Source organism: Coffea arabica, chromosome 1e, assembly GCF_036785885.1.
Source record: "Coffea arabica cultivar ET-39 chromosome 1e, Coffea Arabica ET-39 HiFi, whole genome shotgun sequence".
Classification (NCBI taxonomy): domain Eukaryota; kingdom Viridiplantae; phylum Streptophyta; class Magnoliopsida; order Gentianales; family Rubiaceae; genus Coffea; species Coffea arabica.
This window is the reverse complement of record NC_092311.1, coordinates 52,518,279-52,531,705: the sequence shown is the minus strand read 5'-3', so window position 1 is coordinate 52,531,705 and position 13,427 is coordinate 52,518,279. Positions and strand designations below refer to the sequence as shown.

General features: G+C 36.3%; 2 protein-coding genes across 2 annotated transcripts; both read left to right on the top strand.

Moving 5' to 3' along the window:
• Positions 1–1,839, top strand: LOC113696171 (scarecrow-like protein 23). The gene has a single exon (XM_027215549.2). The coding sequence runs from the start codon at positions 62–64 to the stop codon at positions 1,598–1,600; it is 1,539 nt and encodes a 512-aa protein (XP_027071350.2). The 5' UTR covers positions 1–61; the 3' UTR covers positions 1,601–1,839.
• A 2,673-nt stretch (positions 1,840–4,512) lies between these two features.
• LOC140013700 (casein kinase 1-like protein 9) lies at positions 4,513–12,358 on the top strand. The gene is made up of 14 exons (XM_072063508.1): positions 4,513–5,287; positions 5,425–5,465; positions 5,833–5,902; positions 6,299–6,447; positions 6,534–6,629; positions 7,520–7,590; positions 8,308–8,369; positions 8,464–8,527; positions 8,739–8,823; positions 9,377–9,503; positions 9,667–9,740; positions 9,843–9,906; positions 10,120–10,250; positions 11,703–12,358. The coding sequence occupies exons 1-14, from the start codon at positions 5,212–5,214 to the stop codon at positions 11,967–11,969; spliced, it is 1,377 nt and encodes a 458-aa protein (XP_071919609.1). The 5' UTR covers positions 4,513–5,211; the 3' UTR covers positions 11,970–12,358.
• The last annotated feature ends 1,069 nt before the right edge of the window (positions 12,359–13,427 follow it).

The following is a 13,427-nucleotide window of genomic DNA, read 5'->3' as shown; positions in this document are numbered from 1 at the left end:
TACTCCTAGCTTCCTCCTTGTCCACCTCCTCCGACCGTCCTGACACTGACCATCAAAGTCAATGTTCAAAGGAGGGTTCGACATAGTTCATCGTGGGGCTATTGAGATAATGCAACCCCATGAACAATGGGATAGTAGTTACGCCAGTCTTGGATTTCCTGGCGGCGGCAGTAATTCCATCCCTTGCACAAAACCCATCATTGACAATCGAGGCATCAACCATCTAGAGCGAAATCATCGTGATTTTCCTCAGTGGGTTCAGCAAGTCACCGAGCAACTTGTCGAAAACCAGCCAGAAACCGGATTGTCGGAAAGCTTGCAGACCTCTGAGAACAACATCGTTCCGGCACTGTTGGGCGAATTGAGACCTGCAAAGTCCGCTAGGAGAAATCCCACTGAAAGCGCCGGACAGCAACATCAGTGGTTTGCTGAGCTTGGGGACCAAATCACTAACTTCAGCAACGACGCCAAAGGAGGATCAACGGCTAAAGGATCAGACGACCAAAGCTTGAACTTAATGACACTGCTGTTGGAGTGCGCGGTTGCTATATCGGTTGATAATATCGCTGAAGCCCATAGAATGTTGCTTGAGCTAACGCAAATGGCCACCCCTTACGGGCCTTCTTGTGCTGAAAGAGTAGTGGCTTATTTTGCCAAGGCCATGGCTAGTAGGGTTGTCAACTCTTGGCTGGGGATGTGCTCGCCCTTGATCAACTACAAAAGTATACATGGCTCTTTCCAAGTCTTCAACAACATTGCACCCTTCGTCAAGTTCGCACATTTCACTTCTAACCAATCAATCCTCGAGGCATTCCACCGTCGCGACGGTGTTCATATTATTGATCTTGACATCATGCAAGGCTTGCAATGGCCGGCTCTATTTCACATCCTCGCGACGAGAATGGAGGGCCCTCCGCACGTTAGGATGACCGGGATGGGGACTTCAATGGAGCTTCTGATCGAGACGGGGAAGCAACTCTCTAATTTCGCAAAACGCCTGGGAATGTCCTTCGAGTTCCATCCGATTGCAAGGAAATTCGGAGATGTTGATGCCTCGATGTTTCAAATTCGAAGAGGAGAAGCTGTTGCCGTGCATTGGCTACAACATTCCTTGTACGATGCCACGGGGCCCGATTGGAAAACAATGAGACTCCTCCAACAGTTATCACCGAGGGTGATTACGCTAGTCGAGCAAGAAATAGCCCATGCTGGTTCCTTCTTGGACCGATTCGTCGGTTCGCTTCACTACTACTCCACCATTTTTGACTCTCTCGGAGCTTACTTGCAAAGCGATGACTCGAGCCGCCATCGCATCGAACACGGCCTGCTGTATAGGGAAATCAACAATATTTTGGCCATTGGAGGACCAGCTAGAAGCGGAGAGGATAAATTCAGGCATTGGAGAAGTGAACTCCTGAAAAATGGCTTCATGCAGATGCCCATGAGTACCAACTCCATGGCCCAAGCACAACTGATACTCAACATGTTCCCTCCGTCTCACGGTTATAGCCTCGCGCAAGGAGATGGAACTCTGAGGATTGGTTGGAAAGATACGAGCTTGTATTCAGTTTCTGCATGGACTTCTCCTGCTTCTAGATAGCTCAGCCTGTGCATTCTACAAAAGTTATAAATTAGTTGTTATACGCTGCCTTAGAGTTTAGAATCCTGCCATGGTCATTGTCTCGTCTCAGAATCTTAAATTCTTGAACTGGGACTTGTGAGAGCTGGTCAGTAGATCACCGACTTATACTTTGCAATCTTTGCCATTTGATGAGAACCAACGAATTATGGGAGAACGATGGACCGGCCGGCATACTTCGTCGTTGAGGCCCTTACTCCCGATCGGATCAAGATTAAACTCAACAAAATATCTTAACCACCAAACAAAAGATAGAAAATTAAATAAGTTAACCTCTTAACTTATATAGTAACAAACTCGGGCTTCGGTTGTTGAGATCTTTCGCTAATCCCCAAACTTTTGTGCTCAAATTATAATTATCAAATCAAATAATAGGTGACTTTCCTTCAAAGTTGGAATGGGCTAATTTTCCAATGACTTATGGCTTCTGTTTAATTTGCCCAATCAGAAAATTTGGGCTGAAATGCGATTCCATTTGTTTCCCGGACCACTTCAGTTATAAAAATGCGGATATTCGCTAGGCAAAGGCAGGCAGAAGATCCTGGCTCAACGCTTACCCTTCCCTATAAAAGCTCAATATCTCCTATTAAATCAAATCAAAAATAGAGAGAGAAGTCAAAGTTTCATAGGTTCTTTCCCTTTTTTTTTTAAAGCCAAAGGTTCATAGGTTCCAAAAAAAAATACACATTGTCTTTTTTTTTTTTTCTATCTTTCTTAATTGTATCCGATAAACTGTTAATTCTATTAATTCATAATTAAAAAATGATCGTGTTTGATTATGATTAAAAAAATAAAAAATAATTATGTTTTATAACAATTTTAAAATATATCATGTAGACATGAGAGTAATGAAAATATGATATTTTACTGAATTAAATGCCTAAGTTTTAAAAACATTTACTTATCTCAATGCATACAAATATCACTTAAATAAGGAATAAATATTAAGAAAAATAAGAAATCATCGATAACGGCGTGTTGAACAAAAACAAATTGTGAGGTAAAAACCTTTTTAGGGGTAATTTGGAAATGAGACAAATTAAGATAGAATTGTAAATGAGTCGAATCGAGTCTAGTATCTCATATTTGAACTCTGTTCGTTAAGCTACTCGAACAAAACTCGTGTTCGTTCAACAATATTTGAGTTCCAAATCCGTGTTCATATTTGGTTTGTTAAGCAAAATCCCAGTTTAAGTTCGAGCTCGAATTCGACTTGTTTAACATAAACGAGCCATTCGCGAATAATTAGACCCATGTTTGCGAACAATTAAACCTAGAATTAGGAATACAATATTAACTATAAGTTTTGTGAAATAATAATTAGGCTCATGTTCGCAAACGATTGTTTAAATTTGCAAATGAGCTTTTGTTCGTTCGATTACTCTTCGAGCTAAAATATTTGTTTGAACTCGCCTCATATAAAATTTCGAACGAGCCGTTATTAAACACGAATGAGTCTAAATGAGCTGAGCTAACGGACAGTTCAATTCGTTTAATAGTCCTAATTTGATTGGATCTGGGGAAAAAGATGATTGAACGGCAAAGCAAATCTAGCAGTCTTTCGAGCCACCAACTCCCACATTCTTGAAGTTGTTTGGATCGGGAGTTTTTTTTAAAAAAATATAGTTTTTCACATAAAACGCTACAATAATACATCCCATAGCACTTAAAATGGAATCTTAGATATAACTAACAAAACTCATCAAAAAAAAAAAAAGATATACCTAACAAAACACTAAAAAACATTTAAAAAGAAAACCGTCAACTCTTTTTTCCTCTATCCACCACTATCACCATCATCTCTCTTTTCTCTTTTCTCTTCTCTTCGGTCTTCTCGTTCACCATCATCACCGCTCCTTCTTCCTCTCTCTAGCACCACCATCGATGCCTTCACTAGCCCCACCACCATCTACTCTTTTCCCAATTCTTTCTCTCTTCCTCTTCTTCTTCCTTCACTCATCTCTTGATCCCCTTCCCTCCTTGCTCGCAACTAGATTGATAGTCGTGACCAAGGAAAAGGGAGGAGGGGAGTAAAAATGAGTGGGGCAGTGCTATTGTCTGGTGACTAAGGAGATGTTAGGTGGTTATGGTAGAGAAGAAAAAAAAAAGATTTTAAAAAGATTTTAATAAAATTTTAAATTTTAAAAATACCCCCAGCATACATCTACAGTCATATGTACTCTATATTTTATCGTTTGAAACCAAAACTAAAACTAAAATCATGTTATCGTTTGGAAAAAAAAAAACCAAAACGAAAAATCCTAATTCCTCTATCTCTTTTCATGGTTTAGGCAATATTCTCTTATTGTCACACCTAGTTTTTAGTCAATATGTTGTAGGGTTTTTTCAAGTAGTGCCTCAATGGCTTTGAAAGTTTTACTAGTATTACGTGACAGTAAAATTAGATCGTCAAAATATATTAAATATAAAAGAGGATAATAAATGTACATATGTATTATGAAGGAGATCATTACTGCTTTAGGTAGGGCTGGAAAATTAATTTCTTAAAATCATGTACGTTTGTTCCAAAAAACACCACATCACCGCATGTTAACGTCTAATCCTACTGAAAACAGCTTAATCATTTCTTTCGATTCATTTTATTATTCATAATTCAAGAACATAGAAAAATATTCTAAATTTTATTATTCACAATTTTTTTTTAGGGTGTTATTCACAATTCAAGCGCATCAGAAACATTCAACATTACTCGTAAAGTTTACCCTAAGTGAAGGGAAAAAAGAAACATAAGAAAGCAATAGACATATAATCATGGAGGAGTGAAAAGAAAAGTACAAAAAAACAAAAAAATATCAGCGCCACCTGCTTTCCCCTTGTTTTCCCTATCCCCACCCTCACGAACCTCTCTAATCAATCGACCAATCTTTTTTCTCTCGCTCTTACTTTCTCTCTCTCTCTCACACACACACACACCGCACATTGCTTTTCCACACACACACACACGTCCATCTTTTTTTTTTTTTTTGTACGAATAAACAGATTACTCTTTTTTAATCTCTATATCTGTGTCTCTCCCCGACTCTGATCCCTCAATTCTCGCTTGTTTGTCCCCCTAATTTCTTCGTCATTCTTTCATTCGTTAATTTCAAAGTAGAAGGAAAAAAAAAAACAGATTTAATTCCTATTTATGTTTAGGTACACATATATAGGTTCATACATTGATTATATTTTATTGTTCGACCAATGACGATAGTCGAATTAGGGTTTGGAATCACCGTCATCAATTTTTGAAGATTTAGGGCTCGTATTCGTTGAAGGATGTAGTTGAATTTTCTTGATCGACAATTTCTAGGTTTTTTTGTTTTGTAATTCTCAATTGTAGTTTCGATATTGAATCGATGTTCTTGGATCCGACACCGTCGGTGGTGGCATTTTTGGTGAACAATTGGGGTTGATTTTCGGCTGGATTTTTAGCATTTCTCCTCCCCCTACCCGCGGTCGTTTGGTTGAGTGGAATCGGGTGATAATTCCAGTGCCAAAGAGCTTTTAACTGCTGGGGGTATTGATAGAAATCTTTATTGGAAGGGATTATTATTGACAATTGAATCAGTATGGATCATGTGGTTGGTGGTAAGTTTAAGCTGGGGAGGAAAATTGGGAGCGGCTCTTTTGGTGAGCTTTATCTAGGTACGCCTCATTAAATTTTTGTCTAAGCTGGGTTGCTTTATCTTCTTTTATTTTTCCCTTATAATTTATATTTTCTCTTTTTTGATTCTCATGCTAGCTCAATTTTACTGACCATATGTTTTTCTGGACTGATCCAGGTGTCAATATACAGAACGGAGAAGAAGTGGCTATCAAGCTGGTAGGTTCACTTTTGCTATCTGTTTTTTCCTTTTTTTAGTCTAGTTATTTAATATTTAGAACTTCTTTTGTGGTAAAGTTACTGGTGTTGTGTTGGGTAAAAATATTAGGCTAAACTTGATATTTGATGCATTGATCTCTGTCATCTATAGTGGAAATTTTTATGTAATTTGTATGTTGAGTAGATTAAAATTTTTACATAGACTAATTGCAGTTCTTTTATTCAAAATTGGGACTAGATGGCCTAGATTTGCTTACCTTTATCTTTTGATACTTCACAAGTAATCTCTGTTTTGAAGCTTAGGATTTTGTAGGGGACTAGGATGTTCATATTCTTACGAATTTTGTTGCTGTTACTTTGATAACAGGAATCTGTGAAGACCAAGCACCCTCAACTTCACTATGAGTCTAAAATATACATGCTTCTCCAAGGAGGAAGTAACTCTCTCTCTCTCTCTCTCTCTCACACACACACACACACACACACACACTCACTCATACTACATTGTCTGCCCGTAGTTGGTGTTTTATTTCTTGTGCAACTTAATTATATGTTAATAGTACATTTGAATTACCAACAAGTAGAGGTAATCTTGAAGCCGTTTTTTTCTGCTTGATTTAGTACAAGTTACCCTGGCAACACATTAGACTAAGTGTGATGATATTTTCCTTGTATGGAGGATTAATTTACTTCTTTGCACTTGGTGTTTTCGTTTTGTAAATTCTAAAATGGTGTCTTGACATAAATTCATTTTAATTTTGGTTGCATGGAAGAAGGATTGAGTTATGAGACATATTAATCTGATTATCTTTGTATTTTCCATTCTGGCAAAGCTGGGATTCCCAACCTGAAATGGTTTGGAGTTGAGGGCGAGTACAATGTGATGGTTATTGACCTTCTTGGGCCAAGTTTGGAAGACCTCTTTAATTATTGCAATAGGAAGTTCTCCCTGAAAACAGTATTGATGCTTGCAGATCAGCTGGTAAGTTATTGTATATCTTGTATGTTTTAATGGATATATCTCCTTACCAGCCAAATGATCTTTTTGTTGTCTTATTACTTTTTCAGATTAATAGAGTTGAATACATGCACTCAAGAGGATTTCTTCATCGTGATATTAAGCCTGACAACTTTTTGATGGGCTTAGGGCGCAAAGCAAACCAGGTGGTCTTTTTATTTTAGTTTTGGTTTTTTGGCTACTTTTTAGTTTAGCTCTGCAAAACCTTTTACTTTGTCATGATGATTAAGTTGAAGTTGTTATATTATTGATTTTGGATAAGCTTTTGCCATGTATGTGAAGTTTTTCCCCATATCGCCTCATTCAGGCCTAAAAATTGAGAGTCAATTATTGGCAGCGGTATTTATGAGGATTTTGTATTGCTTTATGTTTATCTTTGTGTTTCTTCCTTGTCTTGCATGTGCAAAGAATTTGGACCCTTAAGGTGTATTAGCGCATGTCTTTTACTGAATAAAGTCATATGAATTCTGTTTGGGTGCTGCCAAGTTCTTACTAGTTTCTGAATAATTTGTTTGTGTAGGAGCTGATAGTTTTTTGCCTAGTTGTCTGTTTTGAATATTCAGTGAAATGTTAGAATTCAGCTTCTTCTTTGAATCATTGTTGAACCTCACCTTGAGATGACTTGGTTGAATGCTATATGCACGAATCCTTTGGTTGGAGTCAAAACTTTGGCAGTTTGGCTACATTGATTGCTGTAGATGGTGCTTCTGGTATTGTGTCATATATTTGTCTGCATGTCTTAATAAAACCCCTTTTGGAGTTGTTGAAATAAGAGTGTATGATTGCTTTACGTAAACTTCATAATATCAAAATATTGGATCATGTATGAGATGGACTTTAAATAATTGCATATGAAACCTTAGCAGCACTGGAATTTTCAGAAAATGTGGTTTCAGGGATGGCAAAGGTTTGAGAATTTCTACTGTTCATGTTTCTGTTTGTGTTTATATTCTTAGTGGGAATTTCTGTTTCCTTAATAATTTTCTCAATATATCTGGTAATGTCTGTGCTTAGCAATGTTCTTACTTCTATGCAGGTTTACATCATTGACTTTGGCTTAGCCAAGAAATATAGGGATTTGCAGACTCACAAGCACATACCATACAGGTATCAGTTTATCTTGCAGGTTCTACCTGTTTTACCCGTCTGTATCTTTTACTTGGTTCTTATAGGAAAACTAGCTTGCGGAATTTATGCATAAAAGGCTAGGTTGGAGTGGCGTTGGGCTATGGTTATGTGAATGCTTTTTGGATTGTGGTAGTTGCTGAGTTAAATCAAAATAGAAAGTTATATATAGCCTGGATGAGCAGTAGAGTGCAATAGTGAATTGTAGCCTTTTCTGGTTCAATAATTATTGCTTTGAGTTGTATGCGATCTAAGTTTGTCTTTGGTTGATATAAACTGCCATTTCTAGGAATCTTATGCCAGTATTTTCTTCTCACGTTTTTTACCTATGAATTGGATATAGTGAAATGCAACTTGGCTTTGATGAGATTATGTATTCACAACCATGGAGCATTTATAATTCTTAGAATGAATTTGAAGAATGTTTTTTATCCCTTTTTTTTTTCCTGGAGGGAGGGGGGTTGGTTGGGGCCTGGAGTCGGTTTAACTGTTGGATTTATCAAAATGTATATACTTTGACTATGCCTTCTTGTCTAAACACTTGATATGTGGTGTATTATTTGCAGTTGTTATTGAATCTAGCAATTTTTTGTCAGATAAATCTATTTGTGATTTAGTTTAATGCTGAGTTTATAATGATTTCTCTTTCCTGTTGGCCTTTATTACTGACTCTCAGATCTTCTTGACATTCTGTTTCAGAGAGAACAAGAACCTCACAGGCACAGCTCGATATGCTAGTGTTAACACACACCTAGGAGTTGGTAATTTGTGCAGTCGCTTTAGACATCCAAGACTCGGTTTACTTTCATGCTTGCGTTTGAGGAACCTGATTTAATTCTGGCCTATTTTGTGTAGAACAAAGCAGGAGGGATGATCTGGAATCTCTTGGCTATGTACTTATGTACTTTCTGAGAGGAAGGTTGGATTGGAGAACTGCTGCTTTTTTATTATTTTTTATTTATATAATTGCCCATTCTTTTTGGAACATCTTGGGGTTGGGGAAGAAGTCGTGGGTGTGGAAGGGGACGTGTTGGGATGGCTTTTGGGACATTACCTTTATATGGTTGATTTTAAGTTTTTGTACTTGTGTGGATGGATTTTCTGATTCTTTTTCCCTTTTCTCGCATTAGCCTTCCTTGGCAGGGTCTGAAAGCTGGCACCAAAAAGCAAAAATATGACAAGATTAGTGAGAAGAAGATGCTAACCCCTATTGAGGTGCTTCTCATGAACTATAATTGCATGTCTATCAAATGCCTGTCACATAAAGTATGTTTTACTTCTGGCATGTGGTAAGAGGTCTCTAGCCAGATCATTCAGCAGGATTCGAGCCCAATACTACTTTTTGTGATCTGCACTAACTTAGTTTGGATCATTACTTGCTAACATCTGCGCTTATGATTGTTTCCAGGTGATTGTTGATTCATTAACGGATTTTTGACTTATTGTCGTCCAATGCGAATTCCATTTGAGTCAAATGAAGGGATTTTTTTAATAACATGTATTAAAAAAAATTGTCCTAGTCGGTTGCTTCACAGTTTTCACTACTCGCTGCCAGATGCTTTTGACATTTCAGTTCCCCTACTTTCCTACCATATTAATTAGCTTCAATTGGAACAACATAGGATCATATTATCAAAAGGAGTATCCTCCCCATAGTTTTCAGGCATTTTCAGTATCCTGTTCAGTTAATCTGCTTTAGAGATCGGCATATGATATAGTCGACAAAACTAATATATTAGTTGACTACAGATGCAATTATGTTTCACAGGTCCTATGCAAATCACATCCATCAGAGTTCATATCATACTTCCATTATTGCCGATCATTACGTTTTGAAGACAAACCAGATTACTCATATTTGAAGAGGCTTTTCCGAGACTTATTTATCCGTGAAGGTATATCAATTTGCTGCATGATTCTGTTTTCTAATTTTACGGTAAATCCATTCTTCATATGGTTAATTTTTACATGTTTTGCTACCGTATTGTTCTGTTAGTGGATTTTTAGATACTTGAAATATCTTGCTTTCTAACCTGATTTTGTCCTTTGGTGCTATAGGTTACCAATTTGACTATGTTTTTGATTGGACGATATTGAAGTATCCTCAAATTGGTGCTAGTTCTAGAGGAAGGGTAGTTTCTTCTGTTTGATTTACTTGTCTTCAAGTAATGTGACTAAAACTGTTCTTGTAGCAAAATAATTTCGTCCTGTCTGACTATTAATCATTGCATTAGAATCCTAGTGGGTCTGCTGGAATGAATGCTGGACCATCTGCAGAGAGACCAGGAAGGACATCGGGTAAGCAGCTACAAGTAGAAATTATGGTCGTATCTTAATATAGGTACCCTTTGACAGAACTGTGGAAATTGTAGGGTGCAAATATCTTGCTTTCTTATGATACAATGCTCTCCTAGTTGCTAGTTTATGCATGCTAATTCTTTTCTTCTGCTAATACTGACTTCTGAAGTTTTGTAATTGTTTGGATTATGGGGTTTTGCTTGTTTAATCTAGTTGGGCAAGATATTCGAGATAGATTCTCTGGTGCTGTGGAAGCTTTTTCTAGACGAAATGCTTCTAGTTCTGGTCGGCATGCTGAGCACTCAAGGCACAGATCAGACGATATACCTTCATCTAAGGATGTGGTATGGCCTTCCTCTTTGATTGATAATTTTGTCTCTGTGCATATGCATTTGCATGCTTTCTCTCTCTCTCTCTCACACACACAGGCGCAAAATGAGTCCCAGATTCCACGTGCATGTCTAACCACTCAGTTTGGATAATAAAATTCACATGTTGTAATTAGAGGTGGCAAATCAACCCACTTAATTAAATTTACCCATACCCGCCCATGAATAGATGGGTATGGGTATCTTAAATTTTTGTATATGGGTATAAATAGGTTACCCAATAATACCCATTTATTGTATATGGGTATAAATGGGTTACCCAATAATACCCATTTAATAAATGGGTATTATTGGGTAACCCATCAAACCCAATTAACCCATTTAAAATTCTCTTCCCCCCAAGTCTCTTCTTTTCTCCCACCCATTTTTTTTTCAAAATTTTCATTTTGTCATGTTGTTAACTACTTTTGTTTTATTATTATTATTATTATTATTGTTGTTGTTGTTATTGTTGTTGTTGTTTGTTGGTTTTATCTTATTATTTTATTTTCTCTTAGTTTGTTAACTTGCTTATTTTTCAGCATTACTAATTTATGATAAATTTTAGCCTATTTTCTTATCTTTCTAAAATGAAATTTTAAATTTATATATGAAAAAAATGTTAAGGGTTCAAAATTTTTGGATTAAGTTTTTATATTAATTTTTATAGTACTTAGTTCAAATTTTGATATTCTTATTATTCAATTATTAAATAATAGGTAATTTTGTGATATAGAGTATAAATGAAAAAAAATTGGTAATTAAGTTTATTGAACATTATAAATAAATATTTAAAACTAATGATGGATACAAAGAGTGGTATAAATTGATAACTTAGTTTGCAAAAATGAATTTAAATGAGTTTACAAAAAGTTAAAATAAATGGGTTATAAATGGGTAATTGGGTTACCCAATTCATTTTTTGACTTACCCATTTATACCCATCTAATTAAATGGGTATAAATGAGTTGACTCACTTATACCCATTACCTATTTTACCCAACCCAAACCCCCCCAAATCACCCATTTTGACACCTCTAGTTGTAATTATATACTCGGGGGATATGAGAAAAGGACATACTTTCCTTTAAATCAAAATTTTGATCGTCTTGATTATGTGCAATGTATATTTGACCAATGAGGATAGTAAGCAACTTACTTGTGGACTGCTGAGTTTGGACTATAGTATTAGATATGACAATTTGGCAGCTTCTATCTTCCAAGTTGTACGTATTGTGCCCTGTATACTGCTCAGTCTGTTGGTGTGAGTTTTCATTGAACCTGGTTGCTTGCCAATTTCACTTTCCTTTGGATCTTGGGGTTGTGTGCTTCATTGATACATTCTATCTCCTTCATGCTTAAGCGAACTTATGTTAGCAATTTGGATCAAAATCGTACTTCAAAAAGTCTTGGTGTTTTTCATGACAGCAACCTGATTCAGAAAGAGGGCGAACTTCACGAAATGGCAGTTCGTCAAAAAGAGCTGCCGTTTCAAGCAGCAGACCAAGCTCCTCTGGTGAGCCCACTGACAGCCGCTCAAGCAGACTAGTGTCAAGCAGTGGTCGACTGTCAACCACGCAAAGACTTCAACCTGGGATTGAACCCAAATCAGCGTCATTTTCACGTGCTGGAGTCACAAAGGGCACTCGTGATGATCCTCTCCGTAGCTTTGAGTTTCTCTCAATCAGGAAGTGATATGGGTTTGTAAAAAGTTAAAAAGTTCCTCCCGCATCAAAATATCAAATGGACGATTGAGTCATTATGCTCGATCAAATCATAGAATTATCGCACTCCTGTAAATGCGAAATATGTGTCTTACACCGCTAAAGCTCATCCGGCTTCTAAATGCCCATGTTCTCGTTTTTGTTCCGAGTTTCTACTTCTTGTAAACGCATTTTGGACTCATCCAAAAAGATGATGAGTTTTACATGCGGGAATTTTCTTATGTATGAAACATTGTTAGCTGTAATAAATGTTCCGATGTAACCTCGTACAGGGAAAGAATGTATTTGCTCTGTGTAAATGTTTAGTTAAACCTTGAATTCTATTGCACAAATATTGTCAAAAACCTGTTTTGTATGTTAGTGACATTGCATATGAACCAAAATCTAGAACTGGTGGTCTGGCCTACCTTTCTCACCGTGGCAAAGCTCTGAGAATGTTATAATATGTGCAACGTTGTAGTTATATCTGGGTAACATCTCGTTAAGCTTAAAATTGACTCAAGATTAGAGTGGGCAATCTTGGTAGCCGTAGCTCCTAAAGACTATTTGCTTACATCATCATTACAATTTCCAACGCACCTTTTTATCTTCCAAATTATCTTTTTATCTCACATACATTACATCACAAAAAGTGCTACAGTAAAAATATCTCTAATAATTCACAATCGAAACAAACCTGTATGCTTGCCTTTACAAACCTGTATGCTTGCCTTTAGGATAGCTAGAATGACATAGCAGTGCAGGAGATGCACTTTGCGTGGAACGTACTCCATGGACTCCTAATGCACTCTTTAAGGCTCGTCCTTGCCCCCTTCCAGGGATCAGGTCACTGCAGACAGTAAGAGAAAGTTAAGAATTACAATAAGAGCATTCATAATGGTTTACACTTTTTAGAGTGTAATTCGCATGTCACGTCAGTATTTTATTTTTTCCTTTTTTATTATACTTTCACTCACAATGGATTACACTCCATAAAGTGTAATAGTATGGGTGCATAATTAAATCAAATATTTATTTTAATAATGCATAACTCATATCCCATAAATAAATAAAGTAATTTTTTAAAAATAATTTTGTTATTTTTAAAAAATAAAGTATTAACTTTCATTAAATTTTTTACCTTTTGGATTTTTTATTTTCTAAAAAATAATATTATTAATTTCTAAGTTTGAACAATATATCTTTTTCTATCTTTCAAAAATAATATATTGTTATTTTTTTCACATTTGTAGGAATACCAAAAAATGGGTAATTTGTAGGAATAACAGAAGTGGATAAATTGAGGGGATAAAAATAACTTTGCACAGTTGTAGGAATATCAGAAAATGGGTAATTTGAAAAATTTTGGGGTTTTGATTTTGTGAGGAGGATGAATTTTCAATAGTTGGAGCATTTAACATGTTTGTAAAACTACTAAAATTCTCATCCA